Raw genomic sequence first — 22035 nt, forward strand, 5'->3', positions numbered from 1 at the left:
CTCTCTCATATAACTCCTATGTATACACAAGTGAACTCCTCTTAACAACATCTCATCTTGAATAGAATAATCTAACCACTTACTTTTGTCCACCATAAGCGGTTCCTTACAAGTTTTCCAAGGTTTTGCAAAATCCGGGTCTTCCTCATACAAGTTCTTCAATTCTTCAAAACCTAATACCTCCACTCTCATCTCTGTCAACAAGTTCCTCATTCTTCTCAATGCATCAACAACTCTATTTGACTTCCCACTTCTATGCTTCAAAACAAAGGTATAACTTTGCAAGAACTCTACCCATCTCATATGTCTCTGATTCAGCTTACTTTGACTATCCAAATATTGCAAAGCTTGATGATCAGTATACAACACAAACTCCTTAGGAAATAAATAATGTTTCCATTTCTTCAATGCTTGAATTATAGCATAGAATTCCTGATCATACACTAAATATATCTCCTCCTTGCATCATTCAAATATTCACGGAAATAAGCTACCAATCTTCCTTCCTGACTTAACACTGCTCCAATTGCATTCCCACTTGTGTCATAGTCAACTTGAAATACTTTGCTAAAATCCGTTAAAGCCAACACAAGATACTCTATCACCTTTTTCTTCAACAATTCAACGCTCCTATTTTCTCCAGTTGTCCAATTGAAATCTTTCCTATCTCCTCTCATTTCTTTTTTCATAGGGCTACAAACTAACCTAAAATTTCTAATAAACTTGCGGTAGAAGCTAGCGAATCCATGAAATGATATTACCTCTCCAATGCTTTCCAGTGTAGGCCACTCCACAATTTCTCTTACTATCTTAGGATCCACCTTCAATCCATCTGCAGATATCACAAATCCCAAATAGACTAACTCTTCCTTCATGAAATTGCACTTCTTAATGTTTATCAACAACTTCTCCTCTCTCAAGCTCTGCAAAACTTGTCTCAAATGCAACATATATTCTTCCTTACTCTTACTGAAAATCAAGATGTCATCCAAATACACAATAACAAACTTACCCAAGAATTACTTCAATACCTTATTCATGAACCTCTTGAAAGTACTCAGTACATTTATCAATCCAAAAGGCGTCATCAACCATTGATATAGTCCTTTATTTGTCTTGAATGTTGTCTTCCACTCATCTCCTTCTCTAATTCTGATCTGATGGTATCCACTTTTCAAGTCTATCTTTGTGTAGTATCTGTCTCCACTCAAATAATCCATTATGTCATCCATCTTAGGAAAGGGAAATCTGTACTTCACTATGATCTTGTTTATTGCCCTAGAGTCGGTACACATTCTCCATTCTCCATTCTTTTTAGGTGGTAACACTACTGTTACTGCACAAGGACTCAAACTTTCTCTGATCACACCTTTCCTCAACAATTCTTACACTTGTATATTCAGCTCCTCATTTTCTATTGGTGTCATCCAGTGTGCTTCTTTATTAGGCAAACTATCTCTAGGAATCAATTCCATGCAATGATTGATACTCCTCACAGGGGGTAATCCATTAGGTACATTATCTAAAATGATGTCTCCATACTCTATCAACAACTCCTTTATTTTTATTCTGGTTGTTCTCCTTCATGATCCAGATTGTCAATCTTCTTCAGAACTAAGGAAAAACACTCATTCTCACCTCTCATCCCATCAGGGAATTTCCTTCCATCCACCAAATAGATTATAGCACTTGTACAAACTTCAGTTTCTAGAGGCTCCTCCAAAGGTAACAGGGTCCGCTTCATCCCATTTGCAACAATAGTGTATATGTTCTTCCTCCCATCATGTATTGTATATCTATCAAACTGCAAAGGTCTACCCAACAAGATATGACATATATCCATAGGCATAATATCACACAAAACTTCATCATGATAAGATCCAATCTTCAATTTCACCAAACATTGTTCACTTACTAGTATCTTATGATCATCTTGAATCCATTCTATCTAATAAGGCTTAGGATGCTTCAATCTCTCCAAATTCATCTTATTCACCATCTCCTCTGAAACAAGATTATTTGATCAACCACTATCAATTATCTTTACAACACATACCAGATACTTTACATCTAATCTTTAACAAATTCCTCCTCTGCAAGGGTTCTTGATCCTCTCCAGTATGACACAAATATCTCCTCATCACCAACAACTCTCCATCTTCCAATTTATTAGTTGATCTAGCATGGTCTTCTTCTACCAATGTTGATCTCCCACTTCTCTCTGCCTTCCTACATTCAAAAGCATAATGTCCTTCTCTTACGCACTTAACGAAGGTTCCTCTAAACACTCTTTTATCTTGTCTTTTGTATTCCTTTCCATAAACCTCATTCCGATATCCATCAGGTTGTCTTCTCCAGTAAAAATTTATATTATCCTTCCAATATGAAATACCATCTCTGCTAACTTCCTTTCCTTTTCTCTAGTTTGTATAGGGTCCTCTTCCTCTGGAATAGATTCTTCCTCCTTGAAATATTCCACCTCTACCTCTTTGCTTCTTCTCATGTCTTTTGTTCAACTTCTCCTCCACTTCGAGGGCATCTTGATAAGATTCCTCAATGCTCTACAACTTGATTAAATTGAGTTCATCTTGTATAGACATCCACAACCCATTCAAATACCTAGCGACTTGTTCAATCTCATCATCAATATGATTAAATCTGATATTCAACTTGTTGAATGCTTCGGTATAATCCTTCACACTAGATTCCTTCTACTTCAAATTCAGCAACTTTTGAAACAGATTCACTTGATAATCAACAGGCATAAACTTTGATTTCAACTTGTTAACTATCTGCTCCCAAGATTTAATCTTCTTTTTACCTCTACTCTATCTACCTGCAAATGTTCCCACCAAATAGATGCATGTACTTTCAACTTAGTGCAAGCATATCTTACCTTCTTATCTTCAACGGTGCCTTCAAATTCAAAATACTTTTCCATCTATATGATCCAATCTAGCAATTCATTCAAATGCAACTTGCCATCATAATCCAATGGGTTGAAATGTGATCTGGAATTCGCTCTAGACAATGCTCTTATAAACCTTTCATCATCCAAATCGTTTGCTGGTGGGTTTGCTCCTTGTGCTCAGCTACTTCTTCTTCTTCATCATTGCTCACATCTTCAACATGTCAACCTCTTCTCTAGGTTGTTTCAATAGCTTCCAATCAGGCTGCAATTTCTCTCAACGTTTCCATCACAACAAGGTCTACATTTCCATGTGCTCCACCATCCCTAACATCTCCTCTTCACACTATCTATGTGCTAGTCCTCTATAGATGTAGGTTGGATCCTCATTCTTCCACCCTACAACAAAATCTTACAGGACTCCACAATCTACGAAATGAAATATCGCTCTGATACCACTTGGTGTAGTCACAATAGGGAAGTCCTCAAAGAAAACAATCTGGACCATGTAGCAAGATTTACATAGTAGAAACAACTCAATGCGATAGAGGCAATGTGGAAAGACTAAATTATATCATGAAAAACAATTAAAAAATATCGGCAACATGTGGGCTTATAAGATTCGGCACATTGGCCTGACTACATAGATGCTCAAATACAATATCCGAGCTCAAGAAAGAATGTGAGCCAACTCTGGACCTCCTAACCTTCAAATTTATCTTCTATGTTCTAATAACTAACTTATACATGCTTGATTACACTGATTTATATGATCAAGGATGATCTGCATCGTCCCAAGATGAAACAAATATCGATGAGCATGATGTAACGTGTAAAACAACAAGGGCGGCCTCTACCAAAAAGATCCTTCCAGAAAATCCAAAGAATAAAGTACAGACCTAAGGGAAGGTCAGCCACACACCAAGGAACGTTGGAAGCAATGAACTGATGCTCTGCAAGATACGAGAATGATCTACAAGACTCACCAATAGAAAATAGGTCCAAGTGGTTCTGATGTCCCAAGCCAAAAAATTGTCTCAGATTCTAGAAGCGATAACTTGCCGGAAAAGGATTCAAATGTTCCACAGACTTAGTATAAGGTAGATGAACATGTCCACAAAAAAATCCATCTCCGCAAGATCCAGTGAGCAAATTCAAGGAAACGCTGAAAGAAATTTTGAAACTGCAAAACAGGAAACAAACTAAAAAGAAAATATTTTTGGTTGATGCAAGATTACCAAGAACCAAGGATGCTATTGCATCAATATGTATGCATGTATATATGTATGTATGCATGCATTCATGTATGTATGTATGTATATGTACATGTACATGTACATGTGAATGTATATGTATATCTATATGTATATGTACATGTACATGTATGTATGTATGTATGTAAAAGAAATATACCTAATAAAAAAATATACCTAATTTTTTAGGTCAACTAGCATAATGGGGAGGATTCTTACTCACAATGTTTGAAGTTTGTGTATTTTTCTTTGTGTTCTCTTTTGATTCCCTCTTTACATAATATTTTCTAAGTGACCTTATTTTGGGGGTATCACTGAATACCACTAGCTTCTTTGGATGGGTCATGTATTCCTTTAGGAGAAATGAAACATGTTTCTTCTCCCATTTTTCCTCCTCATCTGAGGTTGCCATGGTTATTTTTTTGGGTATATATTCTATAGAAAAAATATCCTTTTCAAGCCCAAGTTATAATGTTTTCATAAAATATTTCCTTTACCATTGAATATCTCTTAAGGATTATTGTTGGTGGTACCTTTTCCTTATTCTTCTAGCATTTCTTTTAGGTCCTTTTACTTTTCCATTAATATACTTGAGGCCTTCTATTTTGGGTTCCATATATAAAAATTAGGTAATTTTCAAAGTATGTTTCAAGCCTTGGAAGGTAATTATTTAGTGCAAGATTTTTTAATTCTAGTTTATCATCAAACTTTTGGATTGAAAAGTCCCTCTCATGTATTTTTGCACTCTCATTTGAATAACTAATATAAAATAGTTGTATAGGTAAACTTTATTTCTTAATTGGTTTCCCCTAAGAGGATGTATTAATTCCTTATTCTTGCTATTCTCCTAAGCATTTTTTTCTTGTAGGATTTTATTTCTCTCTAATGTAGTTCTATTCATTTTTCTTGATTCTCAAGTTGAGGCTCCATAGTCAAACGTCATGAGGTTAATAAATATTTTGTAACATCAATATTATTAGAAAGAAGATTGATAAGTATAAAAAGTCAATTTAATTAAACGGAAATATTTCATACATAAAAATTGAAAATAATGAAAATAATGAAAGCAAAAAAATACATAAATTATAAATTTTCAAAATATTTTTTCTTTTAGATTTTTTTTATTCACAAATTAGAACTATTGGAATTACTAATGAATTTACTTGCACCTTTAGTATTATCATTCTAGATACAAATTACCTTACCCATCATTCATTTCCCTTGATCTAATTGGATATTAATATCTCAAAAATACTATTATAAAATATGTTTAGAGTGGATCATATCAAAAAATAATAACCTCATTTGGAAAATTTATATTTGAAATGTTAGATATGAGTATTCTTGAGGCCTATGGTTGTATTTTTATCAAAGGATGTACCTTATTTCTTAAGTTAAGCACAGTGGCACAAAGGATGCTTGGATAAACTATTTGAAGGTTTGATCAATTTTTCTTTGCATACTCTTGATTCCTTGTTTAGTTATTTTGTTCTAAGGAGTTATTGTTGAAATCTCTAAATCTACCTAGCTCCTCTTGATGGGTGATGTCTTTAGGAATAATGAAATATGTTTCTCATCTCATTTCCTCCAAATATAAGGTTTGTTTGGTTTCTCTTGTGGGTGTGGCTTCTTCAATTTGTTTCTTCTAAACCCCAAGTTATGATGATTTCCTAAATCACCACCTTTACCTTTGAATATATCTTAAGGATTATTGTTGGTGGTTGATTTGTCTAATTCTTCTTCTTTTATTTGATTCTTTCTATTTTAGTTTCCGTATTTAAATTTTGTAATTTTCAAAGTGTTTTTGAGGCATTGGAAGGTGATGATATTAGTGCAAGATCTTAGCATTTATGTTTATCATCAATTTTTTTCATTGATAAATACATCTCCTATTTTGACACTTTCATTTAAATAACTACTAGAAAATAGTTTTGTAGGTAAACTTTGTTTCTTGAGTGGCCTATGGCTCATATTAATTCCTTATGTATGCTATGTTCCTATGTAATTTTATTTATTTCTTTCTTTATAGTTCACCAGCTTTTCAATTTGGAGCACCATAATCAAATCCAATGAGGTTTAAAAAAAAAAATTTAATAATATAATATTTTATAACGTCAAAAATTTTAGAAAGAAGATTGATAACTAGAAAAAAGTTAATTTAATTAAAGGGCAATGTTTCATACATAAACAAATGAAAAGAATGAAAGAAAGAAAAAAATAAAATAGATCTTTTTTTCTTGTATCTTTATTATTATATTGAAAAATGAAATCAAAGTTGATGATCAAAATATTGAATTTGTGTTATGACTATTAAGAACTCAAGTCAATATTTGAAATTATCATTCATAGAATGCCATTTCAATATGTAAAAAATAATTTATCTTTAACTTAGAAGAAAAAATAGAAGTTGAAATTTTAAAAAAATTAAATAAATTATTAAAAGAATTTGAATATATATTTCCTCAACATTTAGGATAACTTAACAAATTTGCAATGGCTGAAAGAAATAGAAGTCCACATTAAATAATTTCAAGCCTATTAATTGTTTGTTACTCATCTATAATCTTAAATAACAAACTATATATTGACAATTTATAATCCAACACTCACTCTTGTATCTAATGAAAAATGTAAAATTGAAAAAATAGAATATTAGCCATGAACTTTACTCTTTTAACATATTACTTAAAACATAGCATTTTTTTTTAAATCAAAATTTGAGATCAATATTTATAAATTTCTACTAAAATAAAATAAAATAAAATAACTTGAAATCTTTAATCTATAAATGATTATAATTATTTTATTTCAAATGAATTTGTTAACTAAAAAAGCTACTTACTATTTAATTTAAGTGATATAAAACTACTATCATAAAGTAGAAAATAAAATATATAAATCAAATAAAAAATAATTATAATGAAAATATTAATTAAATTAATCTATTCCAAAAATTGCATTCACAACATTCCTAACAAAAATGAAACATTACAATGAAATCGACACAAATTTAACCCAATTTTTTTATCATTATAAATAAGTGATACAAATATAAATTATTATTTGAAGAATGAAAATAGTTGAATCCAGCATCACCAAAACCAATTTTACAAAATTAAACTCTCTTTTCAGTTCCAGGTTAATTTCTTCAACCTAATTCCACCAAATTTTAGGAAAATGTTGGCAGTGCAAGCTCTCAAAGATAAATCATAATGTCCAAATCTTTCAGAAAACTTCAGTGCTTTGAAAATTACTTCTGATCTTAACTCGACTTTCCTGCATCATTCAAAACAAAATCTCAACGACAAGTTCAGAAGATCATAAACAAATGCAAAACAAAAGTGGCTATAAAATACCAACCAGATGGATTACCTCAGCTTTAGGGTACATTCTAACAGAACTTGTGGATCCATTAATCTGTTGGGCCTCTGCATCAGTAAGATACAAATCCAGAACCTTCTCTGCAGTCTCACAACTATTCTTGCTTTGGGACTCCAATTGCTCAAACTGAGCTTTGCTCAGACGAACTTGAAGCCGAACAGGCCCCCCATTTTCTCCATTAACAGACGAAGAACAAACAGCAGGAGAACAAGTGAGAGCACCAATGTCAGAATTGGATCGGCGCTTCAAAAGCATGGTCTCCAACCTTGATTTGGCGCTCATATTGATCGAGGATCGAACCCGGGTGGGCGCTCTGAGATCTGTTAACTTGGGCATCTCCACAAGAAAATAAAGCTGTTTTGGCCTGAGTTGCACTGATTCCTCTAAAGGAATGGCCCTTACACCCATATGGCGAACTGCATCAGAATGCAATATAACATGATTTGGGTAGTTTTCCAGAACTTGTTCTACACTTACAGGAGGCTTGAATTTCAGAACTTCCCCATCAAGCTTCATGACCTTCACCCTCCGGTGCCCAACTGATAATGTAACTGCATTACCCATTGGAAGATATACAAAATGAAATCGGATAAATCGTTCTATTGAATCAAGAGATTACAAGAACTTTTAGATTAAATGATCAAACAAACATAATTGAAAGTTTGATGATCAAATAATCAAACAAATACAATTGATTGATTCATGACAATGAATTACAGAAATCTTAAATACATTCAAAAACTTCAAAACTAACAACACCCATCTCTTTTGATTGCTAACTCTCAACAGAAGAATCGAATTTATGGGTTGAATGAGAAAAGTTAGGTTAGTTTTGCGTCTGGTATGACGTCAGTTTATCGTCATTCCCACGCAGTTGAATCATTGCGAGGGTAGAGATTTCCTCACAGAGGAAACATAATTGCGCAATATCTTCAAAATGTTTTACTTTCCCACAATATAATTGCTTGAAATCAAAGTAAATTAGTTAAATGTTGACGTCCATTGCTTCTCGATGTCTTCTGCATTTAGGGTTTCAGTACGGTGTCAAACTCCAGTAATTATAGAATATGTTTGTTTGTTTTCTTTGACATCTGCTTGTGTTTATATTTAATTTTTTCAGTGAGAGTTTGCAAAGTCGTCATTAGACTCACTGACGTGATATATACCGACCCCCACGTAGGTGTGCCTCATTGAAAATCAAGGTTCTTCAACGACTCTGGATATAAGAATTTATAGTTTACTTTCCACTCTTATCTTTGCAAAAAGAAAACATTAATGTTTAAAGTTGGTGTCTTAGAAGTAACCATTAAATCATAAATTTGTATGTTTTAGTTAATGAGTGTAGATTTTATATTCATTTGATAACGTGGACTGAAAGTTCTTCTTTAATTAAGAAAAGAGGCTAGGTTACTTTGATAAACTTTGTTAATTTTGGCAAATCTTTAGAGATAAGTTTTGGAGGAAAATTATATATTTTAATTAATTATTTTTTAATATTGAGTTGGAATCTTGTTGGAAATGATTATTTGTAATGTTTGATTTATTATATTTGTTTATATATTTATGATAATCTAATAGATATGTTTTTAAATATCATTAACATGGTTTTGGAATGGAGCTAGTAAAGATTCTTTGGATTTTTCATTTTTGGCCTAGATAATATATGTTTGCGTAGACAAATTTGTAGGTGTAATCATATACCACCTTTTCAAATTTTAGTCTTGCTACTCTTAAAGACAAAAATCTTAGAAATTGGTAGTTGTTTGATGGCTTGCATACAAGAACATTCCCAATGAAATGATTGGAATCTTGCATTTAAGGAGAAGCCGTAGGATATTAGTGATCCATAAGCTATCATGAAAGACTCCCTCAAATGTACTTTAGGTGTATCAAGGATATATCATACAATTATGAATCTTATGAATAACATGGAGTTATAATAGTACTAGTGAATAGATACTCATAAATATTTAAATTTTAATATCATTGGTTAAATGATTCCTCCAACATATTCAGATTTAATGTTTTTGGCAAAATGGATCCAAATACACAATGAAATTTTTATATTAGTGACTAATATGTAGGTGAATTAATACACACATTTGATATTCTAGGTGAAAATAATAATTGAATTGAAAATGCATATACCTCATTAAATAAATTGATGGTAAATTCAAATGCATTATACTGATAATTCATAAAAATTGAGCAATTTGGCCACCCTACAGTGAGAAAAATATTCACTAGTTTAAATTTAGTTGATACAAACTATTTGTCAATTGGTTAACATTCACCACTAAAACAATCTTTGATTTCCATGTAGAGAATGTATTTTCTATCACTATCTAAGAATTTCTTTTCTATCACTATCTAATATACCTTCATCACTATTTTTCGATGATTTTTCGTCCTCTTCACAATAGAGACATTTCTTATGTTTTTGAAAGATCTTATTCTTTTCATGTTTGTGGTCCTTTTTGTAATGCTTATGTCTGTTTCCTTTCATAAAATTATCCAAATCTGCATCATCATTGTTATCCTTTGCTCCATATGGACTTAGCAAGAAAATACACTGTTTACCACAATTAAAAAATTTGAATGCTAACTTACCTTTGTATTTTGTAGATCCTTTTTTTAACTTTCTCACAAAGAAATATTCCTCTTCATCTATTTCAATGCTTGTTTTAGACTCTTCATTCTCCACATCCTTCTTTGAGGCTTTGAAGGTAGCTTCTCTTTCTAGAAGGATTCTCTTCTTTCATATACATTTTATATGTAGTAAGAATTACATGCAATTCATCCATATTCAATGCATTCAAATATTTTGCTTCTTCATTGGAAAAGTCTTTTGAATCAAACATGATAGGGGGGATCTTAGCACCTTTTGCACAATCACTAATCTATCAACTTGTTCACCAAGGCCTTTTATGGAATTGACAACTTTGTAAACCTAGAGGAGATAAGTTGCAAAATTTTCTTCCTCTTTCATCTTCAAACATTCAAACTATCTTCTATGAGTTTGTATCTTAGTCTTCTTAAATTTGTCATCACCTTCATAGATGCTCTGATGTTTGTCCTATATATCATTTTTTTATTTTCAATGCATGACTTTACCAAATTCTATTTTATTTAGACCATAAAAGATAAAATTCATGGATTTTTGCATCATTCTCAATAGCCTTATTTCTAGCTTGACCTATTGATGGGGTTTGAGGAGATTGCTAACCATTCATAATCGATTTCTATAAATCAAACTGACCCATCAAATAGTTCCACATCCTTACACTACATAACACATAATTAGATCCATCAAATCATGGCTCTTTGTTTGAGGATAATCATGTTTTAAATATCATGGCATTATGTTATCATTGATGTCAACCCATGACACACTTGTATGACAAAGTTTAAGATTTTATAGTTGTGGTGACAGTGTCTTGTTCCTAATGAAGAGTTGTAATGTTATGTTGTATCCATACTTCTAAAGCTTATGTTTGGATGTCAAATATGCCTTGTATGACATGTTATTGTAGTATAGTTTTTTGAGAAAGAGAGAGAGTTGAAGTGAAAGAGGGAGGGAGGGAGGGAGGGAGGGAGGAAGGAGTGGGTTGAGGGAGAAAACTAAGAGAGAGATTAAGTGGGAGAGATTGAGGGGGGAAGGGAGGGGTTGATCGAAAGAGAGGGATATATAAGGGAGAGAAGGAGAAAGGGATGGATAGAGAGGGAGAGATCCAAGGGAGAGAGAGATTAAGTGAGAGAGAGTGGGAGGGGTTGAGGCAAAGAAAGATCCCAAGTGAGAGAGATGGAGGGAGGGAGGGAGGTAGGACTTGATGAAAATAGAAGGAGAGACCTAAGAGAGAGTGATAAAGAGAGAGATAAAGGAAGGGGGTTTGATGAAAAGAAAGGGAGAGACCAAAGAGAGAACCCGAGTAAGAGAGAGAGGAAGACAGAGGTTGAGGGAGAGGGAGGGAGGGAGATAGAGAGAGGAATGGGTTGAGGGAGAGATAGGGGTGATGGAAAGAAAGGGATATCCTAGGAAGAGATCCCAGAGAGAGAGCTACGAGAAGGTAGGGGTTGATAAAAAGAGAGGGAGAGACTTGAGAGAGAGACAACCCTACTTTCCTCCCTCCCTCTCTCTCACTTGATATCTCTCTCCCTCTCTCAACCTCTCCCTTCTTCCATCTCTCGCACACCAAATTTCTCTCTTTGAATCCCTGCCTTCCTCCCTCTCCCTCAACCCTTCCACTCCTTCCTCTCTCTCAATTGGGATCTTTGTTTTGTATCTTACTCATTTTCCATCCCTTCCTCCCTCTTACTTAGGCTCTATCTCTCTCTCTTAGGTTAAGCTTGGGAGGGAGACAGGGAGAGAGATAGAGAGATACTTGAGAGAGAAAGAGAGGGTGAGAGGGAGAGATACTTTAGAGAGAAAGAAAGAGTGTTAGAAGGAAAGAGAGAGAGAGAATTGAGAGAGAAAGAGAAAGAGAGGGAGGGAGAGAATGTGAGAGAGACACTTGAGCCAGTGGAGGAGAGAGAGAGAGAGGGGGCGCGGGAAATAATGGGAGGGAGAGAGAGAGAGGGAAGAAAGAGGACGTTACAGGGAGAGAGACACCTCTGTGAGAGAGAGAGAGAGAGAGAGAGAGAGAGAGAGAGAGAGAGAGAGAGAGAGAGAGAGAGAGAGAGAGAGGGAAAGAGAGGGAGACAATAGGAGAGAGAGGCACTTGAGAGAGAGAGAGAGAGAGAGAGAGAGAGAGAGAGAGAGAGAGAGAGAGAGAGAGAGAGTAGGAGGGAGAGAGGGAAAGAGACTTGAGAGAGAAAGAGAAAGGGAGTGGGAGGGAGAGAGGGAAAGAGAGTTAGAGAGAGAGAGAGAGAGAGAGAGAGAGAGAGAGAGAGAGAGAGAGAGAGAGAGAGAGAGAGAGAGAGAGAGAGAGAGAGAGAGAGAGAGAGAGTTGAGAGAAAGAGAAAGGGAGTGGGAGGGAGAGAGGGAAAGAGACTTGAGAGAGAAAGAGAAAGGGAGTGGGAGGGAGAGAGGGAAAGAGAGAGAGAGAGAGAGAGAGAGAGAGAGAGAGAGAGAGAGAGAGAGAGAGAGAGAGAGAGAGAGAGAGAGAGAGAGAGAGCTCTAGATATAGGGTGAGAGGGAGAGAGACTTGAAAGAGAAAGAGAAAGTGAGTGGGAGGGAGGGAAATAGAGAGAGATATCCGAGAAAAAGAGAAAGGGAGGGGGAGGGGGAGGGAGAGAATGGGAGAGAATGGGTGAGCGAGACACCTAAGAGAGGAGGAGAGAGAGATAGATGGCTCGTTCTTTTTTTTCATTATTTTGTTGTGCAAGTAGAACTCCTAATGATACTTCAATGGTCGATACATAGAGTAACAACAACTTTCCTGGAATTGGTGACATTAGGACAGGTGGTTGCATGAGATATGCTTTGATCTTGTTGAATGTGTCATCACATTGATGGTCCCACTTAAAATGAACATTTTTGTGTAATAGATGAGTAAATGGTTGACATTTATCTGCCAGTTGAGCAACCAATCTCCTAATTGAATGGAGTCTTCTTTGGAGTGATCTTAGTTGACTTATATTCTTGGGAGATGTCATCTCCATGATTGCTTTGACCTTAGCTAGATCTACTTCGATACCTCTAGCTGAAACAATGTATCCCAATAGCTGTCCTGAAGTGACACCAAAGGCACATTTCTTAGGATTGAGTTGTAGCTTATACTGTTCTAACATGTCAAAGATATTTTCTAGTATTCCTATATGGTCTTCTCTGCTGTATGATTTGGCCAAGATGTCATCCACATAGTCTTCCATGAATGTATGCATCATGTCATGGAATATTGTTGTCATAGCTCTTTGATATGTAGCACCTGCATTTTTTAGTCCAAAAGGCATGACGTTCCAGCAGAAAATACCCATGGGCATGTGAAAGTTGTCTTTTCTTGATCTTCAGGTGCTATTTTAATCTAATTGTATTTGGAGAAACCATCCATTAGAGAAAACATGGAGTGTCCAGCAGTTAAATCTGCAATGATGTCAATGTTAGGCAAAGGAAAGTCATCCTTTGGACATGCGTTATTAAGATCTTTGGAGTCTGTGCATATTCTGATGCTTTTATCTGGTTTTGAAATAGGAACGATGTTGGATACCCATTGAGGATAAGCTACAGGTCTGATGAATCTGATATCCAATAATTTCTTTGATTCTGCTTTGACCAAGAGAGTGATATGTGGATGCATTTTCCTTAATTTTTATTTAACTCGTTTGGCTCCTGGATTGACATTTAAGTGATGCATAATAAGCTCTGGATCTAACCCCGACATGTCTATATATGACCAGGTAAAATTGATTTGCCGTCGTTTGAAGAATTCCATATATTATTACATTTCTTCTTCTAATACAGAAATTGTTGGATGTAGGATCTTTTATTGCTCTGTCGTCCCAATGTTAACTACCTCTGTTGGTTCGATCAAAATGGATGACCTTTCTTGATAGTGCGTAAGTAAAGTGTCAAATCTCTCATCTTCTAGGAAGTGTCAAATCTCTCATCTTCTAGGCCTCGAGGAGGTTTTCACCATCAGAGGCATCCTTTCTTTTTACTTTTTCCTGATCTAATGTTGCCAAGAAATGGTTTTCAGCATTAGACCTGATATTGCTTTCTTTATTTTCCTTTTTGCGACTAGGAGATTTGGCACCCACTTGATTGGAAGATGCACTGCTGAAATCCCTGGTGATATTTTTTGCAGGTTTGATTGCATTAAGATATACAGATATGGCGCGGTCATTTGGAAAGGTATCAATGGCAGTATGTCCTTCATTTTCTCAATCAATAAGTTAAGGGTGGGTTAGAGGTAGGAGGTCCTCAGGTTGAGATGTTTCGAGAGTATCAAGGGTCATGATGGATGTATCAAATTTTTCAATATGTATGTCAATGTCTAGAATGGTACTCTCATCAGAATGACCTCGCACTAGGAGCTCCTGGTCATCCTCGATTAAGCCCAAGTCAATCGAATGTGATTCTGACTCAAGTGAACTAGTTACTAACGTTTTCCCTGCATAAGTGTAAACTACATCGACTCCTACATCTTCTTCAAAGCAATTTTCTTAAGCTGATTCTTCAGAGTGATAGGAATCCCATTCCCATTCATTAGAATCTGTATCACTTGCAGCCTGCAATCTACATACTTGTTCATATAGTATTTAATTTGTTTCTTCATCTTTTGTTGCTATGTCCTTTCTTCTTTCATATTCAACCTCTTCAGGACTGAGATTGATTTTTGTCAACCTTGATATGAGCTCTCCTTGATTAGTACTAAGTTCATGCTTGTTTTGATTGAGATTTAAGGTTGCTTGGGAGGTGTTTTTAGTTTGTTTTTCCTATTGATTTGAAGCTTTCTTCTTTTCCCATTTCATGTTTGTTTGAGCTTGTTGTTTAGCTAATGTTTCTTCTCTTTCAATTTCCAATTGTTATTGTTTATTTTTATATTCCTCTTGTTGTTGGCTAAAAGATGTGTTTTCTGGTAGACTAACTTGTCCATACCCTAAGCCTGTTTTGTTTGTATCCTGTAGAGTGTAAGGTTGGATAGGTTCTGATATACCTTCTTTTCTTTTCCCTATAGGACATGTTCCATTGTAACCCATTTTTCTGAGAATGTTAAATCATTTTCCATACTTTTCTATAGGTATGCGGACATTGTTGTTTTTTTAACTTCTTCATCCTTGTATAGCCACTGTAGCACATCTTTGTCTTATGTTTCCTCTGATAAGGTTCTAGCAATAACAAATGCTCCATCAAATATCAGAAGATGTTTTACAATTGTTTGTTGTTTAGAATTTGATGGTTTTCCAAAAGATTTAGGAGAAAGTGGTAATTGTGATATTGAATATTCTCCATTCCCTCGATCTCTTAGCTGCATTTGTTTTTCCATACTTGACAAAATTGAGGCAAATGATTTTTCTTTAGTTTGTGTGTTTGAAGATGATGCCTCCCTATTATGAGGAACAATGACTTCTTGAGCTGGTTTGAGATTACTACAATACTGAAATGGATTTGAATCTGCTGAGATCATGATTTCCTGCCCATTGTAGGGAAACTTTAAGCATTGATGGTATGTTGATGGAACATCTTGTATGTCATGTATACAGGGTCTTCCCAAGAGTATGTTGTATGATAAGTCCAAGTCTAGAACTTGGCATGTTGTGTCTTTCTGCAAAGGTCCCACTCTGATGGGTAACATCACAATTCCTTTAGAGGAACTCTCTTCCTCATCATAGGCTTTTATGGTGATCTTTTTTCTGGGGATCAACTGCATCTTCTGAATAACCTAGAGCATGAACAAGACTTAAAGAGCAAATGTTTAAACCATCTCCTCCATCTATTAGGACGCGTTTAACTCATGTCTTATGAATGATGACTTCGATATGCAAGGGAGCATTATGGGGATGTTGCAAGGACATGTCATCTTCTTCAGTGAATGATAAGAAGTGAGGGGTCATGAGGTGTCCCACCATGGTTTGGAATTGATCTATATCCATATCTTTAGACACTGTTGTATCTACTAATGCTCGTTCAATAATTTCTTTGTGTGCAGGTGAAAGATATAAAAGTTCTAAGATGGATATTTGGGCAGGTGTTTTCTGCAATTGTTCCATTAGATTGTATTGTTTTGTAGTGGATGACGTGTTTGTTGTAGGACTCGGCAAAATAACTTTAGCTTTGCTTCTTGTGATAGCATGAGTAGGTTCTTGATTTTGCTTTTCTTTAACTACAATCACATTTACCACATTATCTATGTGTGAGCGTAGTTTACCTTCACTTTACCCTTACCATTATTTGTTGTTGATGATTCACCCTTCTCATAGTTTGGAAGCAAAGTTTTAAAAGTTGTATGAGATTCATTTTTTGTATGTCCATCCACAGTTATTACTCCATTATCAATCAAATCTTGGATGATATGTTTCAACCACTGACAATTATTTGTGTGATGTCCCTTATTTTGATGGAAATCGCAATAATGGTTATCATTCCACCAAGATGGTTTTACTTGAGGTTCGTAGTTCCTTTCTTCTAGAAAAGTAATCAATTTGTTTGTGATAAGTGTCTTTAGTGCGGATCCAAGGGGTTCACCAATGTTTATAAATTGTCTTCGAAATAAATTTTTGATAGTCATTTTTGGTGATAGTTTTTTTGCTGAGTCGCTGCTGAGTGATGTGATAAATTAAAAACCGGTTGTTTTGGTTTCACATTATTGTTATCCACTATTCCATCATTGACGATGTTACGATTTCTATTCCAAAATGTTGGCTTATCATTGTGGTTGTTGTTAGTGTTGTTAGGAGGATGAACTCCATCTTTGTATATCTTCAACTCACCTTTCTTTATCATGGCTTCCTCCATTCTGATTCCATTATCAATCATCTTTCCTAAAATTTGATCTCCTTGCATTTTTACATGATAACTCATTTGATCATTTAGGTTGTCGATGAATATGTTCATTTTTTCATACTTTGGCACTGTATGAGGATATCGTGAAGCTATCCATCTCCATCATAGTAAAAATAACATGAAAGGTTCTCCACTCTTTTGTTTGGCATTACATAGGTCTAGCATTGTTACTTCATGTTGTATGTTATAAGAGCATTGTGAAACAAACTTATCCACCAATTCTGAGAATGATTTGATTCTGAGTAGAAGTTTGGAGAACCATTCCATAGCTAGTCCAGTTAAGCTTTTCAGAAATAATCTCATCAAGTAGGTATCCTCATGTGCAAACTCCATACTCATTGTGCTAAATCCTCGTATATGATCTTGAGGGTCAGTGCTTCCATCATATTTTTCGTATCTAGGATTTTCACATCCTATAGGAAATGGTATCATGTTTAGATTTATGTCGAATGGATATGGACAAATTTCTTGAAGTGAGTATCTTCTAACATTTCCTCTCTACATATCTTGAATTTGTTTTTGCAGTGTTTGTATTTGTTGTGTGAGAGTTGTGATATGATTATCAACATAATTTATTCTCGCATAACCATGATTTTGCATTCTAAGAGGATCTGGATCTCTTCTCGTATCATCTCTACCCCTTCTTGTATCTTCATTGGATTGAATGTTATTCAGAATTTCTACTTCATCTCTTTTGGGCATGTAAGTTTCCTCATCAGTTCTAGTGTTACTAGGGATTGATGTGTCATTCATTCTGAGACCAAAAATATCCTCATATTGTTCATTATTAGGAGTAGGGTCACTTTTCTTTTGTGTTAATTTGTTCACATCAAAATCTTGGGGGAGTGTAGCACCAGATTTTGCTAACATTAGGAAATATTTTTCTTTTTCTCCCTCCAATAATTTCAGCATAAATTTATCGAATTGAGGATCTTTTTTTATGCCTCTAACATGTTGTTCTGTTATTTCTTCTTCAACTTGTATTTCATCTTCATGTTCCACGGTTCTTTGCTCTTCAATTATTTCCAAAGTTTTGATTTACGTTTCTGTGATTTTTCGTCTTTGAGCTCTGATTAAAACGGGAATACACATGTGTTAGATATTGTGCTAGGATTTGATTGTCTAAAAGTTGTTTTTATAAGTGATCAATTGTCGACGTAAATGTGATAGAGCGATATGACACGAAAAGATGGTTCAAGTGTTTAAAACTTTGGAAGTTTTTCGATCTTCGATTTTGGAGTGCAATGATGATTATTTTGATAAAAACCAAGTCCAATAGGAATGATATATCCTACAATGTGGGACAAGGTTGTCCTGACCAAACGTTGTAGTTTTGTGATAAAGGATGATAGATCCTGATGAGAAACTATGTTTTGAGTGATCAGTTTATCAAAGAGGGTGATGATGCACTTTGAGATGTTTAGATCTTGAACTTGTTGAATGTGAATACTTGAAAATCTTGAGGTGTCTATTTCTATAGTCCAATTTGACAGATGATAACATGACCAAGTAAACCAATAAGATAATCCAAGCATAAAATGACAAATAACAAGTGTTTATGATCACTGTAAATTGATGGAGCAAATATGACAGACCTGAAAAAGATGTTCAAGAAGAGAACCCTCGACCAATAGAGGCAGGAGTTCATACGATAGTTTAAGAAGCTTTAGACAATAATACCTACATGCCCATACGACAAATCAGGAATTTCATATGACAATGAAGAAACTTGTACGACAATTTATAAGAATGTCTGGTTTCAAAGAGTGAGTACCTCATATAAGACCAATCTGTCAAGTTTCGAGTGTACCTATCCATGTATAAGACATGTTGATGTTGATAGATTTCAAGTGATGAATTGATTAACAATACATGTGATTAGTTTTATTGCATACTTCGAGAGTTTTTATTAAAAAGAAATATTGAAGAAGTGAGGAAGACTAATGTGGGCATAGCGCATACATGCCCCACATGTCCACTAAGGTCGCGTTGGTATGAATCTTGATTTTGATATGGGTCAAACTAATTGTCAATATGAGTCAAACGTGTCGATATGGGTCTTGATTATATATGAGTCATGATTCAATATGGGTCCTGATTGTCGATATGGTTCCTGATTGTCAATATGAGTCAAAGGTGTTGATATGGGTCAAAGGTCGATGTGGGTCTTGATTTGATATGAGTCATGATTCGATATGGGTCCTGATTCAATATGGGTTCTGATTGCATTATGATGCTTGATTATGATATGTTTCTAGATTTTGATATAATTCTTGTTTGATTGAATGATCTTTAATATGATACTTTTGTGATTGATATGAAACGTAATTTCGTTATGGATCATTGATTGCGATATGATACTGAATTTTGATATGTTGCTTGATTTCGATATGGGACACTTGTTGATTGATATAGTACTTGATTTTCGATATGAGTCCTGATATGATGTTGTTGATTGATTCTCGATATGATGTTTGGTTTCAATATGGGTCTTGTTTTGGTTTGCGATATGGGACTGATTGATTGAGTCTCGATATGAATCTTGATTTCGATATAGTTCATGTTATTGATTTGATGGATGGCTCATGCGTTCATGCTTTGATTTTCAATTTTGTTCTTGATTTTTATTCTTTTAGTTTTTTCCGACATTTTTTTTTTTTTGAGATTTTTTGATTAGAAGAAATATGTATTTGGTTGCCCCAATGTATAGCAAGACAAGGAATATTATGAATAGATGACTGAATCGTTGAGGTGGAAATGGATAGGAGAAAGACAAAAGTATCTTATAAGGAGACACATCAAGAGATTTTTCAAATCATGTTTTTGTCCTTAGTTTTGATTAAGATCAAGGATGGAAAAGGGGATATGGATGAAGATAGAATATGGATAGGAGAAACAAGATCATAGATAGTGATAGATGATGGAAGAAATGAATAGTTAGGATAGATGGTATGGATTAGTGTGAGGCAAGATCATAGATAGCATTGGATGAATTTAGATAGGGTAATGGATATTGGAGGAAGGATAATGGGAGATATGGTAGGAAGAATAGAGTGGATGAAATTTGCCCACAAGCATAGAGGTTTCCATTTGCAAAAAGGCAATATGCAATATTATCACAATATCTAGCACCACTTGAATAAGTGTTCTTAGAAAATTCAACTGAACATATCTAGCGACTAGTAAGAAGACTCAAAAGGGACGAAGAATCCCAAACTAGATCAAGGTACTTAGTCTTTGATTACCCATGTGTGTGCAAGTGGCTTCATTATGGCTCATATGATCTGTGTGATCTTTAGAATCCAACATGGCTAGCTACATGAGTTACCCTAACTTGAAAAGCATCCTAGATAGAGCCTCGCTGCCAGCGAGCGTCCATAGCCCCGATGAGGTTATCGTTATAATCTCACAAATATTGCTCCATTTCCAGCCAGGCATCCATAGCCCCGATGGAGTTATTTTCATGTTCCCATAGCCAAGCATTTTGATATTGCATTTTTCTTTCCATGATATTTATTTTATTGTTCATGCTTTTGATATTTTGATATTTGTTTTTGCTCTTTATTTTTCTTGCATTGGCTTGTAAGTGATGAAACTTACATGGGTTTGATAATTACAGTGGCATTGAAGCAAGATTTTAGATTTTTTACTAGCCATGTCTTCAACTAAGTGATCACAATGACTTAGAGCAATTGATTAAGTGTATGAGATATAGTAATCAAAACATGTCGATACCAAGATGCTATAAGTGGTTCTTTTCTAGAGTGAGTGTGTATCCCAACCAAAAGAAATTTTTTAAAGAGAAACAACCTCGGATTCTGAAGCATTTCATGAATAGATATCTAGGAAAAGGACTGAACATGAGATTCGAGCGTGGGCAAGCATGTGACAAAATGACACAAACATGTATCTCACAGATGAAAAATTTATGCAAAGGACTGAATGATAGGGATTGAAGGAATGGAAAATAGGTGTTGGATAATAGATAGAATTTTTGAAGATTTGTGCAAGGATAGATGGAAATGTATTCAAGATGAGTGTTGGTACACAACTTGAGAAGTGATGAAGAGATGAAGGAAAAATGAATTTTGGGACATAACGACCCAAAATAGATACAGGAAATGACGGAAGAATAGTTTTGGAAAGATGTTTAGATAGATGGTTGAAAGAAGTTCAAAGATGGTGCCTTTGTTGATATTTCTTATGGATCATATGAGGTGATGGATTGGTGGATGGATAGAGGTAAGGACCCAAGATGGATGGAACGGATGGAGAGTTTGACTTTGGAATGAAAGGACCTAAAATAGATTTGGAGGATGAAGAGTTTAACTTTGGAATGAAATGACCTAAATGGATTTGGATGATGAAAAGTTTGACTTTGGAATGAAAGGACCTAAAATGGATTTGGATGATGAAAGGATTCCTTAATGTTGATCTTGACTTGGAGTAGGATCGTTTGATTTTGTGCTTTTCTCTTGATTTTAAATTAGATTAGTGAAGGAGATGGAAGGGATATCATGCTCTTTCTTAGGAGGTGGATGTTGAATGGGACTCTGCTCTTGAGATAAAAGGCGATCATCGTGGATGGAATACCAAAATATTAGGGGATCATCATAAGATTATTGATAGGTGGGATCTTGATCAAAAATGGGATTAGAGCCATGATATCTTGATCTTGATTTAGGCTAGGACTCATTTCCTTTGAATAAGCTTCTTCTTTTCAAGTGACAAGGGATGGTCACATGACTGATCAAAGTTTTAGTTTAGATAGGTTGATGTTGTTGACTCGATGGATACTTCATTTCAGATACTCAATCTTACTAAGTCGAATAGAGGGTTTGTTCGATAGGCCCCTATGACAGAGCACGTCAAATGATATAGATAAAGTCTCCCGATATGAAAACTTGATTTGACTAACTTGAATACCTAGCTAGGTATTGTTGTCACCAAGATAGTTGGATGATAAACTCTTGATCACTTGGTTTGATACTTCCCTAATCTTGTTGGATGAAAATATTTTCTAAAGATGGTTGAAAATTTGATAACCACCT

The 22035-nt window shown here is 34.8% G+C and overlaps 1 protein-coding gene across 1 annotated transcript; it reads right to left on the reverse strand.

Moving 5' to 3' along the window:
- Positions 1 to 7188: 7188 nt before the first annotated feature.
- Positions 7189 to 8283, reverse strand: LOC131063419 (uncharacterized protein At1g66480). Its single transcript, XM_057997225.1, has 2 exons — positions 7534 to 8283; positions 7189 to 7437 (listed from the first exon to the last, which is right to left on the reverse strand). The coding sequence occupies exons 1-2, from the start codon at positions 8104 to 8106 to the stop codon at positions 7387 to 7389; spliced, it is 624 nt and encodes a 207-aa protein (XP_057853208.1). The 5' UTR covers positions 8107 to 8283; the 3' UTR covers positions 7189 to 7386.
- Positions 8284 to 22035: the final 13752 nt, after the last annotated feature.

The sequence above is a fragment of the Cryptomeria japonica genome, chromosome 10, assembly GCF_030272615.1.
Source record: "Cryptomeria japonica chromosome 10, Sugi_1.0, whole genome shotgun sequence".
Classification (NCBI taxonomy): domain Eukaryota; kingdom Viridiplantae; phylum Streptophyta; class Pinopsida; order Cupressales; family Cupressaceae; genus Cryptomeria; species Cryptomeria japonica.